Source organism: Phascolarctos cinereus, unplaced genomic scaffold (assembly GCF_003287225.1).
Source record: "Phascolarctos cinereus isolate Bilbo 61053 unplaced genomic scaffold, phaCin_HiC Scaffold_9;HRSCAF=440, whole genome shotgun sequence".
NCBI lineage: Eukaryota > Metazoa > Chordata > Mammalia > Diprotodontia > Phascolarctidae > Phascolarctos > Phascolarctos cinereus.
In genome coordinates, this window is record NW_027556402.1 from 263,867,383 (window position 1) to 263,889,807 (window position 22,425).

At 50.9% G+C, this 22,425-nt stretch overlaps 1 protein-coding gene and 1 long non-coding RNA gene across 5 annotated transcripts in view; one reads left to right on the forward strand and one right to left on the reverse strand.

Annotated features, from left to right (window-relative positions):
* The window catches only part of MOB2 (MOB kinase activator 2), a 98,288-nt gene that overhangs the window by 45,119 nt on the left and 30,744 nt on the right, over positions 1-22,425 (forward strand). Inside the window, exon 1 of one of the 4 annotated variants that reach the window (XM_020970758.1) lies at positions 13,114-13,376. The exons of 1 other annotated variant lie outside the window; for it this stretch is intronic. In XM_020970758.1, coding sequence (XP_020826417.1) covers positions 13,129-13,376 — 248 coding nt within the window. In that variant the 5' untranslated portion in view covers positions 13,114-13,128. Of the gene's footprint in view, positions 1-13,113; positions 13,377-14,190; positions 14,427-20,208; positions 20,415-22,425 lie in introns of those variants that run through there. 2 more of the 4 variants (XM_020970759.2, XM_020970760.2) reach the window with 2 other exon arrangements.
* Positions 13,063-14,064, reverse strand: LOC144455479 (uncharacterized). The gene is made up of 2 exons (XR_013484174.1): positions 13,634-14,064; positions 13,063-13,360 (listed from the first exon to the last, which is right to left on the reverse strand). It is a non-coding gene; the product is annotated as an uncharacterized LOC144455479 (long non-coding RNA).

Consider the following 22,425-nt stretch of genomic DNA (forward strand, 5'->3'; position numbering starts at 1 on the left):
AGTTCTACGCAAGGAGCAGGGATTTCTGTGCATCTTTGGAACCAAGCCAAACAGCTGGTGTGAAGAAGTTCCTCAGGGCCCCGGGTCGTCTTGCTGTAGAGGGAGGAGTGTGTCTTCGGGAGCACAGTTGTGGCCACTCAGGGCCTACGGTCACCTTGACCTGTGTGCATTTGAAAAGGGTTGTTGTAGGGACAGCTAGGTGGTGCAGTGGATAGAGTGCCAGCCCTGAAGTCAAGAGGACCTGAGTTCAAATGTGGCCTCAGACTAAACACTTGACACTTACTAGCTGTGTGACCCTGGGCAAGTCACTTAACCCCAATTGCCTTTAAAAAAAAAAAAGGGTTGTTGTTGGCCCTTAGCCTAAGCCTTTGGTTTCATCGATTTCAAGATGAAAGAGGCCTTAGAGCAAAGGGCTTGACCAGGGCCGCTCAGTGAGTGCATGATGGAGACAGGAGGTAGCCCAGGTCCTTGGACCAACTTGTCTTTCTTCCTCTGAGCTGTTTGCCAGTTGCTCACTCATTTTTATGTCTTGTCTCTGGGCAGTATGAACCAGAATGGGGACTGGAATGCTGGAATGGGCCAGGGGAGGCCCTCCCCTCCCCTCCCCTCTTCACTCCTCTCCATTTGTACTCTCTCTCTCTCTCTCTCTCTCTCTCTCTCTCTCTCTCTCTCTCTCTCTCTCTCTCTCTCTGTCTCCCCTCTCTCTCTCCTCTCTCTCTGTCTTCTCTCCTTCTCTCTCTTTTCTCTCTCTCTCCTCTCTCTCTCCTCTCTCTGTCCTCTCTCTCTCTCTCTCTCTCTCACACACACACACACACACACACACACACGATATATACATACATACACACGTCATGTAGAGTATATGTATATTATGTAGGCATACTGTATGTGATGTATGTAAGACACATGTGTATGTATGTTGGAGGCACGTTATGGGTGTGGTGTGTGGGTGTCAACCCATCCCCCCCCCGTTGGCAGGTTACTTCCCCCATTAGACTGGGAGCTCCTGGAGGGCAGAGGCTTGGCAGGGCCTTTCTTTGTATGGCTAGCGCCTGGCATAGAGGAGGTGCCTGACTAATGCTTGTTGAATTCCTGATTCGTTTCCAGGAGGAGAGCTTGGATAGATGCTGATTTCTTGGAATTGGGTCAGAAGACGCAGATCCAAATCCCAGGCCTGCCGCCTTTGCTCTTGGCATGGTTGGATAAGTCTCTTCATTGCCCTCCCGTAAGATGGTGGTGTCAGATGAGATGATTCCACAGGTCCCTTCCAGCTTTGTCCTATGAAATTCTATCAGGAAAGATATGGAAGGCTTTCTCTTTGCCAGCCCTTCAGCATAGTGTGACAGGTGTAGCCACTGTCACTTTTGCTCAGAGTGTCCAAGGTCCCCTGGGTGCCTGTTGTGTGCAGAGCCCGGGGGGCCTGGTGGCAGGATGCAGCGATAGAGAAAGGCCTTTTCTTAGCCAGAAGCACAGGCTCCAATAAGATTGAAGAAAACGCCTTTACCAGGTGTGGTTGCCAGGCTGCGTCTGGGCTGGCTTGTAACGGCTGGGGCCTCCTGGTCTCCCTCTCTCTGCTTCTGAGAAGAGGTGCTTGAGATGGTTGTGATGGTGGTTTGACCTAGGTGTCTTCCTCTGAGAACATGGCAGCCTGTCTCTGCAGGGGCCGTTGGACAGCAGTTGGTGAAATGTGTGGACCTAGACTGTGGACAGAGGGCCTGGACACACAGACCCGTGTTACTGTTTTTATCTTAAAAGCAGACAAGATGTCTCAAGAATAGTACAGAGTATTTGTCTTTATGGTGTCCTGTTTGAGGACAACAGGCTGTTTGCTACAAATCTAATACAACCCTAAAGCAAGCTTGGCCCTTGGCCATTGGGAGTCGAATGCATCTGCCGGGATTTCTGAGTGTGCTTGGATTCTGACGTCATCTCGGAGGGCTCTTGTTGGGGCTGTGGTTTGCTCTGGATCTCTTGGGTACCATAGTCAGTGAGACCCAAGTCTGGAGGAAAGGGCAGGACGAGCTACTCCCAGCTTTGGCTCTTGTCTTCTTTTATTTTATTTTACTAATAAATTCTCCCCCTCCACCCATTGAGAAAACAAGAAATACAATATGTCTGTTATACTGACAAACTCATGCAAAATATATCTTTGCATTAGCCATGTTCTGGAAAAAAATAGTAAGAGAAATAGAGAAAGAAAAAATTACATGCTTCAGTCAGCCCTCTTGAGTTCATCAGTTCTCTCTCTGGAAGTGGATAAAATTTTATATCACGAGTGCTGTGGAGTTGTGGTGGGTCATTGTAGCTAAGCCAGAGTAGCAAAGTCATTCACGGTTGATTATAGGTTGTTTTTTTTTTTTACAATTCTTACAGTTTTGTTGTTACTATTTAGATTATTCTTCTAGTTCCACTCACTTCACTCTGTATCAGTTCATATACATCTTCCCAGGCTTTTCTGAGACCATCCCCCTCGTCATTTTTTATAGAACAACAGCATTATATCACATTCATATACCACAACCTGGCTAGTCATTCCCCAGTTGATGGGTATCCCCTCAGTTTCCAATTCTTTGACATCACAAAAAAAAAAGTTGCTATAAATATTTTTGTACAGATGGGTCCTTTCCCCTTTTCTTTGATCTCTTTGGGATATAGACCTACTAGTGGCATTTCTAGGTCAGAGGACATGCGCAGTTTTCATAGCCCATTGGGCATCGTTAGAAATTGCTCTCCAGAATGATTGGACCGGTTCACAACTCTGCCAAAAGTGCATTAGTGTCCACATTTTTCCACCTCCCTTCCAGCAATCCATATTTTTCTTTTCTGTCGTATTAGCCAATTTGATAGGTGTGAGGTGGTGTCTCAGAATTGTTTTAATATGCTCTTCTCTAGCCATTAGTGATTTAGATCAGTTTTTCATATGACTATTGATAGCTTTGATGTCTTCTGAAAACTTCTGTCCGTGTCCTTTGGCTGTTTATCAATTGGGGAATGGCTCATATTTTTACAACTTGGGCTCAGTTACCTACATATTTGAGAAATGAGGGCTTGTTGTACATTTCCCTCCCAGGTTCCTGCTTTTCTTGTAATTTTATCTACATTGGCTTTGTTTGTGCAAAACCTTTTTAATTTTGTGTCCTGAAAATTAACCATTTCACCTCCTATAATCTCCTCTGTCTCATGCTTGGTCATGAACTTTTCCACCTATCCATAAATCTTACAGATAATTTCTGCTCCTCTAATTTGTTTGTGAGATTATCCTTTATACCGAAATCATGTACCCATTTGGGGCTTCTCTTGGTACATGTTAGTTTGTGCCTAGTTTCTGCCCGAAATCTTTGATCTTTGGGTTTGTCAAACACTAGATTACTATGGTAATTCGCTGCTGTGTGTTGCATATCTCACCTATGCCACTGGTCCACCACTTTGATTTTTTAGCCAGTACCTGACTGGTTCAGTGATGACCACTTTGTAGTACAATTTGATACGTGGTCATCTTCCTTCACATTTTTTTCATTGATTCCCTTGGTAGTTTTGACCTTTTATTCCTCCAGATGAATTTTGTTATTACTTTTTCTAGCTTTATAAAATAATTCTTAGGTAGTTTGATTGGTATGGCCCTGAATAAGTAAATTATTTTAGGGAGCATTGTCATTTTTATTGTATTGGCTTGGCCTACCCTTGAGCAATTGCTGTAACACATGGGCATTTTTTGTGAAGGTTTCATGTAGAGCTGAGGAAAAGGTATGTACCTTTCGATTCCCATTCAATGTTTTCCAGAGGTCTGTGATACCTAACTTTTCTAGAATACTATTCACCTCCTTTGCTTCTTTCTTGTTTATTTTGTGGTTAGATTTGTCTAGATCTAAGAGGTATAAATTGAGGTTACCTATTATAATAATTTTATTATCTGTTTTCTCTTGTAACTCATTTAACTTTTCTTTCTAGAATTTGTATCCTGTGCCATTTGGTACATGTATGTTTAGTATTGATATTACTTCATTATCTATAGATCTTTAAGGGAATTGTCATTTCCTTGATTATCTCCTCTAATTAGGTGTATTTTTGCTTTTGCTTTGTCTGAAATCATACCTACCCTCTGCCTTTTTTACTTCAGCTGAAGCATAATAGATTTTGCTCTAGTCCCTTATTTTAACTCTGTGTGTCTCTTTCTGTTTCACATTGTCTCTCATAAACAACATATTGTTGGATTCTGGTTTCTAATCCATTTTGCTATCCACTTTTGTTATATGGATGAATTCATCCCATTCACATTCATAGTTTTTTTTTAAATTTAAATAGTATTTCATTTTCTCCCCAGTTACATATCAAGAAAAATTTTAGCATTCATTTTTACAAGTTTTTGAGTTCCAAATTTTTCTCCCTCCCTCCCTTCCTCTCCCCTCTTTTGAAAATGGTAGGCAGTTTGATATAGTTTATACATATGCTATCATCACATTCATAGTTATAGTATTGCTAACTGTAGATTTCCCACTATCATATTCTCTTATATTCATCCTTTTTAAAAAATCCTTTTCTTTTCACAAAAGTTTTGTTTTGCTTCTGACTACTGCCTTCCTTAATCCATGTCCATCAATCCTCTTATCACCATTCCCTCCCCCTGTCTCTCCTAATCTGCCTTTCCTGTTTCCTTGCTAGGTAAAATGAATTTCTGTACCCATTCTGGGGTGTGTGTGTGTGTGTGTGTGTGTGTGTGTGTGTGTGTGTGTGTGTGTGTGTGCGTGCGCGCGCTCATTTTTTCTTTCTTTCTTTAACCAGTTCAGATGAGAGTAAGGTTCAAGCATTGTCTCTTCCCCCTCCCTCCATTTCCCCTCCATTTTAAATTTTTTTAGGAGGGGGAGGCAATCGGATTGAAGTGACTTGCCCAGGCTCACACAGCTAGTAAATGTCTGAGGCAAGATTTGAACTCAGTTCTTCCTGAATTTTAAAGGAGTTATTTTCTTTAGTCTTTTTGTGCTTCTTTTACCAAGCTGCTAATTTCTTTTTACAATTTTCTTGCATTTCTGTTTTTATCCCAACTTTCCCTCTCCCACTTTTACTTGATTTTTAAAATAATTTTTCCCCCTTTAAAAAAACATCTCTTTAAAAAGAAACCAAACAAATCTCTTTTGGGAATTCTTGTTGGGCATATGTCCAATCTGCATTTTTCTTTGGGGGGCTTTGCTTGCAGATGTTTTCAAGTCATTGTCTTCTGAGTTGATGTCCTGAACTTCCTTGTCCCCATAGTAGCTTTTTTCATGGTCATGGTCCTTTATGTTCTTTGCTCATTTTTCTAGCCCATTTCTCTGGGGCGAGGATGGATCTGAGCTTCTTTGTATTTATTTCATTTTCTCTCCAGTTATGTCTTTAATTTCAGAATCTTAAAAGGTACAACTATATCCTCAAGCCCAAGTCTGGCTGTGTTGCCTCCTTGCTTAACAATCATCAGTGACTCCTTGTGGACTCTCAGATAAAATGGAAGCCTCCCTTTTTAGTATCTCCAACTTCTCTCCATCTCACATCAGCCTCCCTTAGAGGCTTCCATTTTAGAAATGTTTTCTATATGCTTAATATCAATATATAAGTAGAGCCTATATCAGATTGCACACTGTCTTGGGGAAGGAGGGAAAATTTAAAATTCAAAAGCTTATGGAAATGAATGTTGAAAACTAAAATTAAATAAATTGTTAAAAAACAAAAAAGAATGTAGATTCCTTGAGGTTTGGGGGGGGGTGTGTTTGTTTCTTTTTTGCTTTTTCTTTGTATTCCTAGCACTTAATACAATTCCCAGCACTTAGCAATTGCTTAATTAGCTCTTGTTGATTGATTTTTAAAAATAAATTTTTATTGATCTTTTGTTTAAAAAAAAATTCCATTTTCTGTCCCGTTCATCTCTGCCTGCCCAGATCATCCCAGGGTCTCCTCCTCATGCTTTGGGCCTCTGGCTGTTTGACAGCCATGGCTACACAAACTCTGTTGAGGATGAGAGGGGTCATCAGCTATAATCGTTCTAGTAGTATGATGGCCCACCAGGCCTTCCCGTGTGCCCTTCCATTGGGCGCTGAGGGCGTCTGGGCTTTGTCATCCGCTTTGCATCCCCGCCTCTCGGGCCTCTGCTCGCTGTACCCTCGGAACTGTGGGGTTCTCAGCTGACCCGCAGCCAGACTCTTTGGTCTGTTTTCTCTCTGTGAACACAGGCTCTCCAGATATCTGTTAAATCTTAACGTTGCAGTCCTCGTACAGTAGGGGCCCTTTTGTTTGTGTCCTCCCGGGCTTTGCAGCAAGGTCTTAATCATTGCTTTGCTCTTCCTAGTAGAATGTCCTCTCCTTGTGGGCAGGCACTGGGGTTTGTTTTGTGTTGCCAGTGTCTTGTGCACAGTAGGTATAGATTGAGTTGGGTCTCAAAGGGGAGAATTAAATTTGAAAAGTTTTATTTTAAAGTGATCATTACCCCCACCCCCGACAAAAAAGCAAAGCAAAAGAAAACAAGACCCCAAACCAGTCAAAACTGAACCTGCTGCCTGCCAGGATCCCACATTCATCGTTTGCATACTGTTTTCAGCTGCTCAGCATGTTCTTGCTTTAAATCCCATCTCACTGGATTCACTGAATGACGACAGGAGCCCTTGGTGGGAGCCGGCCAGTTGGCCCCTGTGGCTAGAATGTAATCTGCATGAGGGCAAGCAGGGTAAATGCAGTCTGAAAACCCAGGGGAAGGACTTCAGACGGGGAGAACCAGTAGCCCCCCTGGAGCTCAGTCCTGTGTAGGCTGGACTTGAGAAGCTGGAGGCGGTGAGTCTGGTTAGGAGGCCTTCACTGGAGGCCGTCCCAGAGCTCAGAGCAGAGCAGAGCCTCTGCTGCAGCGGCCCCTCAGAGGCCTCTCCATGTCCTTGGGATGCCAAGCAGAGCCATTTTGGTTGGTTCTTGCTTAGCTCCAGAGTGAGTGGGGGTGGGTGGGATGGGAATCACAAGGAGGGACCCCTTGGCTCCACTTGAGAAAGCAAGGTATGTCCTGTTGTGGAACAGCCAGGTCTCTCCTGAATAGCTCTCCTCTCGGGGAGATGTTGGTGTTAAGCTTAAATCTGGTTTCCTGTCACTACCGTCCATGGGTTGTTCTCCCCCTGGAATATGACCTAGAACACAGCTCCTCCCTCTCCTGCATGGGAACTTCCCAAGATTGTGCCTTCTCCAAGGCTGCTCTTTGGACTTTCCTGGTTTCTGTAACTGCTATTCATCAAATTTTAAAAAATCATTATTATTTAATTATTATCATTTATTATCATTATTAAATTATTATTTGTTATTCTATTAAATTATAATTTATTATTTAAATATTAATTGTTTAATAATTATTATTTTTATTGTTATTTTCTTAAGCCCAAGTGACAAATTGAATTCAAATAATTGAGTCAGGGATCTTTGGTGACTTTTCATCTGAACTCTCTGAAAGTAGAGGGTAAAGGTTGTATTTATCCTTCTTGTAGCCCCTACACCAAGTCACCACAAAAGATGGCAGATGTGGTGGTCCATGTGCCTTGTCTGAATAAATGGGCTTGGGGGCGGCGTGGCCGCCGTCAGCACACTGTAATTGTCTCAGTGGAGCCCAGCCATTCCATCAGCTTCGACTCTGTGGCCCTTTGATGCCCTGCCGGGGGAACCAAGGAGCCAGGTCAGTGCATTGGATGGCTTGGTCTGAGGCCAGGACACGCCTCCCAGGGTGACCATTATTTCCCATAGTAGAAATGGAACAGCTTAAGGAAATAAAGACATCGCATCCCTTTCTGACAACACCTCGAGCCCCGTGTCACCAAGACTGTGCTCCTTTAGGCAGGGATGTGTGTTGTAAGGAACGTGATGTCGTCCCTAGGGGTTGGACACTGGCCTGTCAGAGTAAGGGAAGGGCCCTGGGACATCTGCCAGGGGAGAAGGGGGTTCTCTGGTTCCCTTCCCAGGCTCATTCACAGCACTTCTCTCTGTTGCCGTCTCCATTTGCTCTGCCTTGGTCACGCTGAGGATCCACAGGCCCAGGGAAAGGTACTCAGGTCCCCTCAATAGCGTCCTCTGTCCAGGAGCTCAATGTGCCTGGACCACTCCCTCTTCTAGCCCTGGCCTCCTCCAATCGAGAAGGTCGGTTCAGGTACCTCCCTCTGCATGCAGATCGGCCCTCTCCAAGTTGGCTACAAATCCAGAGGTGAGTGACCTGTGTTTGCTGGGCAGTATTGACATAAGCCTGTGAAAACAGAAGCTGTGTGCATGTACACGTGCGTGTGAGAGCAGACAGCAGGTCAGAATGTGCTGAATGAGCCTGTGGGATGGAGCCAAGCGTTAGCAAGCCAGCATCCATCCTCACGGCCGGTTAGCCCAGCAGCCTTCGTTTGGGGAAGAAGGAAGGGAACAGGGCTGTTTTGGCTTTCTGAGTAGACAAGCTCTGTCTTGGACAGTTCCCAGAAGCAAGCAGGAGGGACTAAAGAAATGGGGCCGGGCTGGTCACCCACATGCTAGGCTCCGGGCAGGCCTCCGGGTTGGTGGCAGGAGGGTCCTGCCGATTGAGAATGTTCCCATTCCATGAATCCTGCAGCAGGGCCCAGGAGGGAACCTAAGGGTTAGCGCCAGAGAGCTGATCCCAGGGTGCCAATGAAGGCCCTGCCCTCTGGGAGCCTCCGGGCGTCTGGTGACCATGGGAGGGGGAGGGCCGCTTGCCAATGGCCGCGGGCCGGGCTGGGGACTCTCAGACGTTGCTTCGGTTGTCTTGGTCAGGTGCCATTGATGCAGTGGCCTTCTTTTATCTCCTTTCTCTCGGTGTCTAATTCTTTCTGCTGACACCAGTGTGACCAGTCAGTCTTGCGTGTCCCCATTCTTTTAAAACATGGCACAGTCTGGCACTCAGGGCTACGGAGCTGGGCGTCAGATAGGGAATGTGGACATGCTGGGAAATGTGGGGCGACTGTCGCCTCCCTTGGCCTGCGCAGGTGGCACCGTCGCTCGGGCAGTCAGCATTGATTAAGCACCTGCTGTGTGCCGGTGTGGCGCTCAGCAGGGATCTAACAGGAGGTTCGAGGCCCTGAAGCTCATTGCTAAGGCTGCCATGGGTGCTGGATCGTATAATGTCAGTGAAGTAACTTAAAGGGCCCTTGGTCCTGGGCCTGGCTGCACCGCGTCAGTGCTGCTGTGGACAGTTTTGGCTCGCGGTGCCTTGTGGAAGGGAGGCGTGGTCCCAGCATAGGCCAGGTCTGGGGCAGTGAGGAGGGGAGGGCCAGGCACTGTGCCAGGTGCTCTACAAGTATTGGACCCTCACCACCACCCTGGGAGGGAGCTGCCGCTATCATCCCCATTTTGTAGATGAGGAGATTGAGGCAGACAGTGGTTAAGTGACTTGGCCAGGGCCACACAACTAGTGAGTGTCTGAGGCTGGATTGGCACTCAGGTCTTCCTGACTCCAGCCCCAGCACACTGTGCCATCCTAGAGAAGCAGCTAGTGTTCTGTCTTTCTCATCTCTGGCCCCAGTGCCTAAGATTGTCATTGCATGACCCCTGCAAGGGGACTGGCTTTTGATTGCTGGCCTGATTTGCTCTTTTGTCCCTCTGTTTCCACTTTCGTCGGGTCCTACTCCCCTTGATTAGCTTCCCCCTCCGCCTTCCCCACTGCCCTTGTGTGGTAGGTACTACCTTGTGACCCTGGGCCCCCGAGTTGCTCCTCTGAAGTGCTCTGTGACAGGGGTGCCAGAGGATGCATCTGAGAGAGGAGTCCCAGGGGACCCACCGTATCCTGGCCTAACTGGGGAGTGCAAGCCTGTTCTAGGCAGACAGACAGAGTGCTCCCCCGCCCAAGTGAAGTGGGGCCCGGGTCAGGGGGTGCAGCCTTCACTTGACGTCCAGGCAGGATGATATGCCTGGCTTCGTTCGTGCCCAGTGAGGGCTCTGGGGCTTGGCCTCTCGTGTCCCAGTCCCTTGATACCTGAAGCTTGCCTGTGGTTGGGGGTGGTAGCTCTCTCACCGAACAGCATTTGCTTAGAAGGCGGTATAGAAGCACAGGTGAGATCAACCTGTGTGCTCCTGTGCACGCAGGTCAAGGGCAGAGTTCATGAAGGCATGCGAAGCATCCCTCCTGCTATTTGTACCAATCACAGCCTACCTTGGGGAGGTGGGGATGGGAATTGAGCAGGTGGAATTGAGGTGAGGCTCACTACAGAGTCCTCCCTCTGATTCAGCAGCAGTGAGGATATTTTAAAAGTCTTGTCCTTAGCCTCAGGACAGGAGCTCCAGTGTCCTCTAGGTGGGAGAAGGGATCCAGGAAAGTGCTCTGCTCCATTCTCTTCCCTTCCCCGAGTTATCAGGGCCCCTCATGGGCTGGGAGAGAGTTTCACTCCTGCCTTGATCTTAGAAAGTCAGGCTTGTGAGAGTAGTTCTGTATGTCCTTGGCCCAGTAAATATTTTTTTTTTTTGGTGAGACAATTGGGGTTAAGTGACTTGCCCAGAATCACACAGCAAGCGGGTTTTATGTGTCTGTGGCTGGATCTGAACTCAAGTTCTCCTGACTCCACAGCTGGTGCTTTATCCAAAATATTTGTTTTCAAGAGAGCACTGTCATAGTGCATAAACATCCATGCTTAAAATGGAAGCCTCACCCCATAGAGGACCGCGGCAGGAGTCTTGGCATGTGCTGCTGGAAAGGTGGCATCCACTTCCTTCCCCTCCTCCCTCCCAGGACCTCCTGCTCCCCTCACATGGACCAGCCCTCCCTGTAGAAGTAGGTGCTCAGCCAATGTGCCTTGTGGTACTTTTCCCGGTCTTCAGCACTAAACCTTGGGCCCTATCTTCTCATTTTTAAGCATTTGCTCATTTCTCTCCATGAGCTGACTCCTCCCTCTGTCCCCTGTGTCCATGAATGAGGCCTTCCTGTAAACGTCCTCTTTCTCTGGATTTTGCCACCATGCCCCCCCCTTCTGCCCCCTTTAGGATGTAAGCACCTTGAGGGTAGGAGTTGGCCCTTTTGCTTATATTTCTGTAATATATAACAGCGCTGAGCACAGTGTCTGGCCCATAATCAGTTCTGTATTAGATGCTTGTTAACTGACTGACCAAAAACAATTACTCTTCTTCCTCCAATTCATGTAGGGGTTCTGAACCTGCAGTCCACAAACAGGTTCTTTTAATATTTTGATAATTATGTTTCAGTATTAGTGGTGCAGTGGATACAGTACCGGGCCTGGAATAAGAGGACCTGAGTTCAAATATGGCCTCAGAAATTTACTAGCTGTGTGATCCTGTCACTTAACCCTGTTTGCCTCAATTTCCTTATCTGTCAAATGAATTGGAGAAGGAAATGGCAGACCCCTCCAGTATCTGTGATCCAAATGGGGTCATGAAGTGTTGGCCATGACCAAACAGAAAACTGAACAACATGCTTCTGTATGGTTGGTTTCCTTTGTGATCATTCCACCCACTTTATGCACCCTTTAAAGTGCTGCTTTAGGGAGGGTTCCAGGGAGGACTGCAGAGCTTCTTAACCAGACTGCCAAAGGGGGCATGGCCTAAGAAGGGCTAAGAACCCCTGCTCCAATGGAGTCTTTGTGGAAGGCACTGGGGAGGGGAATGGACCCATTATTGACTGCCTACTGTGTGCCAGGTGCTGGGCAAAGCGCTTCACTAAGATATTCTTGTTTGATATTTTGAACAGATAATCCCCCTAAAAGTTTGGTAGAAAGTGTTCAGATATGTTCAGAGTAAATAAAACGTAACTCTTAAAGTTGACCAAATGTTCAGAGGATCAGAAAATTGACTCAGAGTAATCATAGGCTTTTGATTGGGGTGAGACCAACCCTGTCATGTTGTAGATAGTGACAGCAGTGACCGCTAGTTGGTGCCTGAAGGGACCCGAGGCCGATTCTCAGCAAACCCGCCATGTCATCCATTTTACCCTCGAGGGAACTAAGGCCCACGTCCAAGCAGTAAGCATCTGGTAGACCCCGATGTAGGCTAGGCACCATGCTAAGTAAGAGGGCTACAGCAACACTACCCCCCTCCAGAAGCATACAGCCTAATCAAAGAGATTACCTGCAAACAGGTTTATGTACAAATGAGTCATAGACCATGGGGGGTGGGGGGGGGAGAAGCATGGCCATTAAGGGGATCAGGAGAGAGAAGGTGATGTTTCAGCTGAACCTTAAAAGAAAGCTGAGAAGCCAGAAGGTAGGCTGTTCTGGGCATGGGGGACAGCCAGGGGAAGTGCCCAGGCTTGGCATCCAAGAGTGCTTGGAGCTTTGATGCTGGAGGTAATGGGGCCCTGGTGGATTGACTGACTAGGGTTAGTGACGTGGGCTGAGCTGTGCTTGGAGACCCCTCTGGTGGGCCAGGCGGCCCTGGCCACTGTTGCCATGGTCCAGGTAGGAGAGGATAAGGGCCTGCCCCTGGGGCATGGCGGGTCAGGGGGGGTCGAGGGGTAAAGTCAAGGATGCGTCAAAGGCCAAAATGACAAGACTTCAGACTGATTGCATAACGGGGCTGAAGAGAGAGTGAGAAGTAGAGGATGTCCCCTGGGTTGTGGACCTTGGGCCTGTAGTGCTAGTGTTACTTTTGACAGTGATAGGGAAATGAGGAAAAGGAGAACATTTGGGGGTAAAGACAGTAAGTCCTGCTTTGGACGTGTTGAATTTAAGTTGAATATGGAGGAAATGTGAGCCTGAAAGTCAGGAGAGAGGGAGAAGGGATGAGCACTCAGGACAGAGCCTTGGGGAATGCCTGGATAAAAAGCCAGCCTCAAAGCCTGAGGACTGGCCAGCTTGATCAGAGAGCCAGGAGGGTATCCTTGGCAGCGGATTTAGAGACATGGTCCAGAAGAGGGGGATCTGAGAGGCGGAGAAGGAGGACAGAAAAGGCCCTCGGATTTGGTGATTCCGCAATCCCAGGGCGGCTTCAGTGGAATTGGAAGGAAGGGGTTAAGAAGAAAGGAGCGGAGGGGAAGTGGAGGCAAGAAGGAGGGAAGAGAGAACTATAGCCAGCAGAGATCAGCAGCTTACAGGAGGGGTTTTTCGAATGGGAGAGACACAGGCATGTCAATAGACATAGTTAATAAACATTTATTAAGCACCTCATATATGCCAGGCACTGAGGCTACAAAAAAAAAAAAAGATGCAAAAGACAGTATCCGCTCTCAAGGAGCTTGCAATCTGTTCAGGGAAGACCCCGCACAAAAGGATGCTGAAAAGGAGTCCCGAGGAGTATGTTAGCGGGAAGTGGAGAACTGGCTGGCAAGGCCTTTCGGGGAGGAGCAGAGTGGTGGAGGAGCGCTGTTGTGCCCTCCAGCCAGAAGGGGCCCCGTGGCAGACGATCTGGAGAGGTCTGAGATCTGGGCTCATGGCTTCTGGAAGGAAGAAGAGGTTCGTGGGGCGTGAAGTCCGGAGCAGACAGGGAACGAGGGCAGATGAATGAGCGTGTGTGGATGCGGGTGGGGCAATGCTGTGGGGGAGTGGGCCAGCAGGGAAGGGATCGCTGGCCTTTGTCGGGAGGAGGACCACGGCACGGGCGTGGCGTGAGGCAGGGGAGGAGGAGGAGGGAGGGGCAGAAGGCACCTGGGTGACGGGAGGAGCGACTAATGAGAAGAAGCAGTAACAGCGCGCATTTCTTTGGCACCTACTGTATGCCAGGCGCAGTGCGAGGAGCTTTCCCAAATATGACTTCATTGCATCTTCTGGGCACTTGGCAGGCAGGCTGGTGGGGTGGAGAAAGTGGGGATCTGCTGTTGGCTGCAGAGTTCCTCGCCGTGCGCCCAAGTTCATACCAAACCAAAGCATGTTCCTTGTTTTATTACGTGCGGTCGTCGCCTGCCACCTCCTAGCCGAGGGTCTGCGGGCTAGGCTTGGGGGCCGGGCCACGGGAGTCTCTCCCCGCGAGTGGTAGCGCTCCCCTGGCTGGGACCCGGCCTGGAAAGTCGCACCCTCCAGGCTCCTCCTCAACCAACTGTCTCTTCAGAGGCCCTTCCCTGCCCTCTTGGCTCTGCTCTGGCAAGCCTCGGGGATGCCAGGCCCGCCCCTCCCAGGTAGGCGGCCTGCACCCTGGCCGGCACTCTAGACGGGCTGAGGCAACAGCTGTTTGTCTTGTGGGGGCGGGGCTTCGCCTTTCTCTGGCTGCCTTCTCATTGGCTGAGCCCGAGAGGGAGGTGGGCAGGCAGGCTGAAGTGTACCGGGCACTTGGTGAATGTGGTTGGACTTGTTTTCAGACAGCCCGGAGAAGGGAGGGAGCGAAATCTGTTGCCGGGAAGGAGTTCCTGCCCTGCGCTCTCCCCCCACGCCCTCGCCCCTTCTGGGCTTTGTCTGGACCATGGTTGGAGACCATTGTAACCTCCCTGGAGACAGAACCGTGCTCAGCCCGCCCCCCAAAACTGGCCTGAGCTGCAAGATGGTTCTGCAGGCCGTGGGCAAAGTGCTCAGGTAACGATCCGTGCCTCCTTTCCTGGGGGAAGGGGAAGGGGCCCATCGGAGGTGCTGTGTCAGGGCTCAGCCTGGTAGAGGCTGTCATTGCCAGGGAAAGTTAGCAGCACCTGGGCTGTGCCCTCTTTTGGGGGGACAGGAGAGCCCAAGGCAGCCAACCCGTTTGCTTCTGTCTTACGTCTTAACTGGCAGTTGTCTGTGTGCCGTGTGTGTGTGTGTGTGTGTGTGTGTGTGTGTGTGTGTACAGAGTGAGTGTGTGTGTGAGAGAGTGTGTGTGTACAGAGCGACTGTGTGTGTGACTATATACAGAGCAAGAGTGTGTGTGTGTGTGTGTGTGTGTGTGTGTGTGTGTGTGAGAGAGAGAGAGAGAGAGAGAGAGAGAGAGAGAGAGAGAGAGAGAGAGAGAATGTGTGTGTACAGAGCTAGTGTGTGTATGTGAGTGCCCCAGGCCAAAGCAACACCTCTGAGCTGGAGGGGCCCCCTCCCTGGGTCCTAAAGAGAGAGAGAGGTCCTGGAAGGAAGTCAGGACACAAAACTGTGGCTGCATTTGGGCTGGGGGTTACACAGCGAAGCCTCATGGTGTATTCCCTAAGAGCCGGTGGCTTCTGGAGCTCTCTGAATGTCCAGGGCAGATTCTGATTAGGAATGTAATTGGGGCCAGGCCGTCAGGAAGGTCCCCCGGGCCCAGGGACTGCCTCACAAGCTGCAGGAAAGCAGGGAGGCCACATTTGTGACACTCTCTTCCCTTGGAGCTGCGCAGCCCTTCCCAGGACCTGACTGGGGCCATCCCTCCAGATGGGAAGCATGCCCTGCAGCCAGGAGACCCCCACCCCGCTATAGTCCAGAGTGGTCCCTGGAGGCTGCTGGGGCTGGGACCCTTCAAGGAAAGGGAATCTAGGGTGGGGTGTGTGGGTGTGTGGGTGGGTCATCTTCCCTTTCTCGTGTGGGGTGGGCATTTTCCTCTCTTGTGAAGGAAGCCCTGAGCCAGAGCTTTTGTTGTTACCTGGGCGATGGGCTGCTATGCTGTAGGGAAACTCGATTCCTGGGGGTGACTCAACCAGCCGGTTGGGAGGGTGGTCCCCCCACCTGCCAGCTCTGCCTGAGCAAGGAGGTTGGGTCAGGACACCCGATGGCTTAGGGCTAGTGATGCTGACCAGAGCTCCTGAGGGTGGAATCCGAGGGCCGCCCCAGCTTACCTGAAGTCTTGTGGGGGCTGCTGGTCATGGGCGGTCAGACGAGTGGATAAAAGCCTGTTCAGACTTGTCTTAGAGTTATTGCTAACGGGACCTTGCTCTTGGGGGAGGGGGTGTCTGTGAGTATGCATTTGTGTGCCAGTGTATATGAGGTGCGAGTGTGTTGTGTGTAACTGTGAAGATGCATGTGTGTGCACAGTGGTGTGTGCTCTTTTGTGAGCATGAGTGCATATGTGGTGTGTGTGTGCTTGTGTGAAGGGGATGCTGTGGCCAGTTCGCCTGCTTTCCCGGCGGCACAGTTTCCCTTTCTAGCCCTCTCCAAGCAGAGGGCAACTTCGTACTGGACCACAGTTGTTGGTTTTTTCCTTGGGTTTTTCAGTTCCTTGACCCCAAACTGTGTATCTAAGAAGTGCCAGGAAGTAGATGTTTGGGCTTGAATTTGGAAGTCCAAACTAGGGGTGGGGATCCTTCTTTGGCTTTGCGTTCCCTGCCCTCGTCTACCCCCTTGATTAGCCAGGGCTCTGGCTACTGAGCCACCCATCCCTCAGAGAGGGCTACAGGGATCTTGTCAGTGTCCTGCCTCCTTTGTGGTGGGGTGAGGGCTGGGGTGCAGTAGCTACTTCTCAGGCTCTTCCCTTCCACGCCAGGAGAGCTTTCCTTTCTGCGCCCGAAATCTGCTCTTCTGCCATTCCCCCTGTTGCCCCCAGCTCTCCCCTCTGTCTGGGGTGATGCTGAATGAGTCTGACCCTTTTAGAGGGATACAGGAGAAGCTCTCCCAGCCCTACTAGGTCTCCTTTCTGGCTGAACACCCCAGGCGTCCCCACTGAGAAGTCCGTCACCATCCTGGTCACCTCTTGAGCTGATTGACTCTGTTCCCCAAAGGGGAGGGCCTGAGACTTCAGCACTGTGGGGAAGTTCTGCCGAGAGACAGCAGAGCTGGCTTCCTCTCCCAACAGACCCAGAACCCTCAGCTTAGCCCTGGGTCGGAGGAAACTGCCTGGTGTTTCCCAGAGTCCCACTCCTGACATGCAAACCCAGTAGCAGCCACTATGCTGTCGTGGTCTGCCTGCCTCCTCCATTACAGACACGCGATGCTCAGATTGTGCTGGGATCGCCCGGGGTGGAGGGGTACTACAGTGATAAAGATTGCTCCTCAGCCATGCCTGGCCTTCGTAGGTGACCGTGTGTTACAAGGCGTGCTCTCGATCGCCCCCGGCCCCTCCCGGTTTCTCTTATGACCTGCCCATCTTCTTTCTGACTGTTCCTTTTTGTTACATGAAGAGCCTCTTACCTACCAAGAGCTGCTGGGTCATCTTCTGCATGATCCTTATTCTTAGTGCTCCAGAGATTGTTGTGTTCTGTCCTGTAGTCATGGAGCCCCACTGGCAGTAGATTGGCTAAAAGGACGCACTTGTGCTTTGGGGGTTTTTTGGAAAAGTTTTGATGTTGAAGCAGCCTTGACATTTACTGAAGGCGATCAATGTACCCTCCTCTCTTGCTGGTTAATTTTGAGCCACACTTGGAGTGTGTAGGATATATTCCCTGATGACAAATTTCCAGGTTTTCTGTTTGACGGCATTTCATAATCTGAGCAATAGCCACTCTTCATCCACTTGGTTTTTCCTTTGTGAATGAATGGTTAGGTCACATTGGTCTGCATGGTTCTGCTCTCATCCAGGAGCCCCAGCATGGGGGTATCACCCAGCTACGAGGGCATTTTGAGGACCTCCTCATCCAAGAAGGCTCCATCTTTAACTTGGGTCCTCCCTGGGTGAGCATGCGTTTCCCTGGGTTGTTTAGCAGGGTGATTTCTGTTGGGGGTGTGTGCATGGGAGACTCTTTTGGGAGAGAGCCTTGCAGGTGCCTTTTCATTCAGCTGCCTCAGATGCTCATTTTGAATGATCAGCAAACCAAGCTGCATGGTGGCATCTCGCCTTCTCCTCTCTTCTCTCCCGTCAGTTGTGTGTTCTGAGAGGTGCCATCTCCCGTGGAATATCCCCTAGGAAGTTCTGCGCGCTCTTCCGGGGGACTGTCCTGGGCCTCAGAGGGTTCTCGTGGAATGTTGATGTGGCTTAGGTCGGCGCTTTTTGTCCTTTTTGGACACTAGGATTTTTCCCCTTAGCAGCGCCTGCTCTCACCCCCGGTCCCTCCTTCCTCGGATGCCCTGTGCACCCACACGGCCCTCAGCTCTCCTCCAAGCCTCGTTGGTCTAGCCGGGCTGCTCTGCGTCCTTGTGGGCCAAGGCCATCAGAATGTGACCCTGCAGTCCGGGTGTGGTGGCCTCACTGACAGACCTCCAGCCTGGCTTCTGCGGGTCTCAGCTAGCATCTCAGCGCCTGCCAGGAGCCCTTTCTGGGCCCCCTTCAAGGTTGGGCTGCGGTAGCCATTCTTCCTTTCCCTGGCAATCCAGGGGGGTGGTCCTTGGAGGGCTGCACCGACCAAGCTTTTAGGAAGCTCGTTTCTCTGCCTCTCTGCCTCTCTGCTCTTTGAGGATGGCTCCTGCCCTAGGCCTTTGCTGTCATTCTTCTCCATTAATCCTTCAGACGACTCCATCTCCTGCCCTTGCTCTGCCCGTTGGCCACCATCTCTTGCCGCTGGCCTGTGAACCACGTGTCTCAGGCGCTTTTGGTCAGCTACCATGAATTGCCATAGCCTGTGTCCACGTCCCTTCTGTCTTCCCGTTTTCACGATTGCCTTAACTGGGTCAAGGAGAGCGATTTCATTGCATGCCACTTCTCCCCATCTTCACTCTTTCTTCCAGCTTCGTCCTGATTTTGTTCTGCAAAGCCAGGGGTCTGGCTGTACGCAGAAACTGGAACGTGGAGCGACTCTCCTGGCAGGATCGTTTACCCTCCAGGGAGCGCTGAAGCTGAGGACCCAGGGTTGAGGGGCCCCCGCTCCTCCCAGGCCCAGTCTCTGGGAAGTGAGGCGATGGATGGACAGACGAACCAGCCGCAGCCCTGAGACTTTGGGGCTGAGGCGGCTTGTGGTGCCCTTGACTCACTGCCCACAGGGACTGTGTCTCCGGGTGTGTTGGTACCTTTCGGGCCTGGAACGTGACGGTGGCTCCAGAATGTGGCGATCCACTCACACCCCGACAGCTCTTTTAGACAAAGTGCTTCCTTGGCCACGCTTCCTCCGTGGCTCTTTGGGAAGTTGACTTTTCAAACCCAGAGTTGAGCTAAAATTCCCTTTCCTTCTGCATGTCTTCCCTTCCTTTTCCATGTTCCCTCCCCTAAAAGTGCCCACCAGATTCCGGTGGCATTCTGGTGCTGCCTCTTCTTCTGTGCCCTGGGAAGCCATCCTGAAAGCTGATGGCGTTGGCAGGCTGATGTGGGCGAGGGGAGATCAGGCCATCGTTATCCACCAACTTCAGATGCTCATGTTGTAAAGTCCCAGGCCACAGGACCTGGGAGCCCTGAGGGCAGAGCAAACATGAGTAGCAGCAGGCATGAGCTGGGCAAGTCACCTCGGGCCTCTGTGCCTCAGTTTCTCCATCTGTAAAGTGGGAGGGAGGCAATAGCACCTATACTGCAGGGTTTTTGTGGGCATCCGATAGCATAATGTGGAAGAGGCTCCCCGTAGCCCTGCGCTGTGGTCAGCCCGAAGCTCTTCCTCCTCAGGTCATCCTCCTTTTTACTGGGACAGCTTCTGCCTGGACCCCTCCCCCACAGTCATCCCTCTGCTGTGCATTAGGCACTTTGCATTTCTTCTGCACTGGCCCCTGCCCGGGAGAGAGTGGGCACCAAGGGGGAAGGTTGGCATCGCCCCCATCGTTGCCCTGGCACCTCCCAAGGTTCTGGCTGACTGACTGATGGGGGGGCCATTCAGAGACTGGTTCTCAGAGGCTGCTGCTGGGGAGTCCTTTATCCGTTCAGCAAGGCAATTAGTAAGCACTTACTGTGTTCCAGGTATTTGGGCTACAAAGCATTTTATGTAGTTACTTAAGGTTTGCAGAGTGGACCCTCAACAACCCTGGGAGATAGGCAAGGTCATTATTCTCACTTTACAGATGAGGAAACTGAGGCAGACAGGTTAAGTGACTTGCCCAGGGTCACCCGCTACTTGGCATCTGAGACAGGATTCAAGCTCAGTTATTGCACACTCCAGGTCACTGCCTAGACCAGTGCAGCGCAGTTCCTGCTCTCCTGGAGCTTACACTTCTGTGAGGTAGTGACTAGTATGAGTGTGCAGCTAAGTAAATACAATTCACTTTCCTAACAGCTGGGGGTGTGAGAGTCTGGGTCCCGCAAGAGGCGGGGGGTAGGGGGGCGTGTTCCTGGCATAGAGGCCAGCCCAAGGACAGTCCCTGCTGAGTAGAGGGTGGAGAGCAGGCCGATGCACTGGAGAAGGGAGAGGCAGGAAGCCCCTGGGAAGCGTAGGCATAGAGCTAGAAGGTTGGTGACTGTATGTGAGAAATAGGGAGAAGGAATCAGGGCACAGCTGAGCCGGGCCGCCTGGAAAGGTGGCGGCTGCCCTAGGAAGGGACAGTGGAGGCCGGGCGGCAGGTGCTGGGAGCCCGTCACGGCCCAGCAGCAGCCCTGGCCGTGTGAAGGGCGCCGTCTGTTGGGATCGTCGGACTTGGGGACGCCAGCTGAGTGACCATGGACACATGTCTTTGGTGTTCCTCTCCCGCAAAAGGAGCAGACGGGCCGAGACTTGGCTGGCTGCCTTTCTGCTTCCAGGCCTCGGAGTTTGACAAGGGGAACGGTCGTTCCATGGGCTTTCTTCCCCCAGTGTCCCCGGCTCCTTTTTCTTCCCTCCGGTCTTGCTCAGAGCCTCGGCGGTCGGCCAGGTGAGAGCACCTCGATGTCCTGGCCGTCCGTCTTCTGAGTCTGTGTGTGCAGGGAAGAGTCTGGCCCTCTCTAGCTGGGGTATCTCCACCATCCCTCCACGGGTAGCTCCAGGCCCCCTCCTTCATGAAACCTGCGCTTGTGCGGCGAGAGCCGCTCAGGCCCGTCTGTCTCCCTCGTGGGGCCTGCCCCGCATCAGTGAAGGAACGAAAAAATGAATGAGCGACTGAGTACTTGCTAAGCTCTTACTATGTTCTAAGGCCCAGGGATAGAAATACGAGAGTGGAGATGGGGGAAGAGGGGGACTGAGCGCTCTGGTTAGAAAGGAGGATTTTGGTTTGGAGAGCCCCGGGGTGGTGAGTGGAGCTGGGCAGGACTTCGACTTGCCCTTTCCAGGCCTGATTTGATTAGGGTTTGAGAACTGGATGGAGCAGGGGGTCTGCAGAAGGGCTGGTGAGGAGACCACCAGGGGCAGAGCAGAGCTGGCCTGGAGCTGACCTGGCTTGTCATTAGGACCATCTGCAGACACAGAAGAGTTAATACAAGCTAGCCATGGTGGAAGGTTTCACAGTTTGCTTAGTGCTTTCCAGATACGATCTCTTGTGGGACCCAGAACTTCTTGGCTGCCAGTGAGACCCACTGCTGCTTGGGGACGCATTTTACAGTTGAGGAATGTGAGGCAGACAGGTGAGACTTGTCCTGCATCCCACAGCTATCATTATCTGATGCCAGATTTGAACTCAGGTCTTCTTGACTCCAGCCATCTTCTCTGCCTAACTAAATCCTGGCTGGTCTCTCCTCTAGCCCCAGTTGAACTGGTGGGGAGATGGCCAGAGAGCTCAAAACTGTTTTTGTCTTTTTAAAAAATTTTTAGATAGTACAGTGTGGACACCTTGCTCTACTAACTTGTCCATCTGTCTGTCTTCTGCCTTCCTGTCTGCCTGCCTTCTACCTGCCATGCCTGTCTGTCTGCCTGCCCTGCCCTCTCTGTGTCTGCCTGTCATCTGTCTGCCCTCTTTGTGTGTTTGCCTGTCTGCCCTCTCTGTGTCTGCCTGTCTGTCTGCCTGCCCTCTCTGTGTCTGTCCTTTCTGTGTGTCTGCCCTCTCTGTATGTCTGCCTGTCTGTCTGCCTTCTACCTGCCATGTCTGTCTGTCTGCCTGCCCTGCCCTCTCTGTGTCTGCCTCTCTGCCCTCTCTGCATGTCTGCCTGTGTGTCTGCCTGCCTGCCTGTCCATTTTTAGATCCAGAAGCCCTTTGAGCTCCTTTGGCTGAGGGGAGGAGGGTTTGTGCCTGGGATCAGGGAAGGCTTTGGGTAAAACAGAGCAGGTGAGCTGACTTTTGAAGGAAGCTGGGGATTCTGGCTCTCAGGTGGGTGGGGCAGACAGAGGCGCAGAAGTGGAAGGCCTGAGACGGCATATGGGGGATGGCAAGTGGCCCAGCAGGCCTGGAGCTAATGAACTCATGAAAGGGAGCATGGTCTAATTAGTCCACAAAGTCAGGGGGGAAGTGTGGGCCCAGCTCCTAGATGGCAGAGCTGGCTCTGAGGCTCGTGTTGCCTCCTGACTCCTAATCATGGAGCCCAGGGACATGTTTTCTTTTGCAGATGTGTTCCCCACAGGACTGTCGTCCAGAGACCATATAGATTTGGAGTCAGAGGCTCCTCCATTTTACAGATGGGCAAACTGAGGTCTCAGGAAGTGAGTGGCTTGCTTGAGGTCCCACAGATTGGTGGCCCAGCTGAGGTTTGAACTTGCTGCCTCAGACTCAGATCCATCCCTTTTCCCTTCTGCACCACAGTAGGAGGGATTCTGACCCTGCCTCCCCTCTGCTCCTCCTTTCTCTACTCCATGCGTGAGGAAGGGGCCGAGGCATTGTCCCTGTCTGTCCTGGTCATTGATCTGCTTTGACTTTTCTTCCTGGGAGGACATTGAGGTGGCTGGTGGCTCCTCCTTCCCTCAGCCCCATAACTTCGTGCCTGAAAGTGAGGTGCAGAGGGGTTACCCGTCTAGATCTG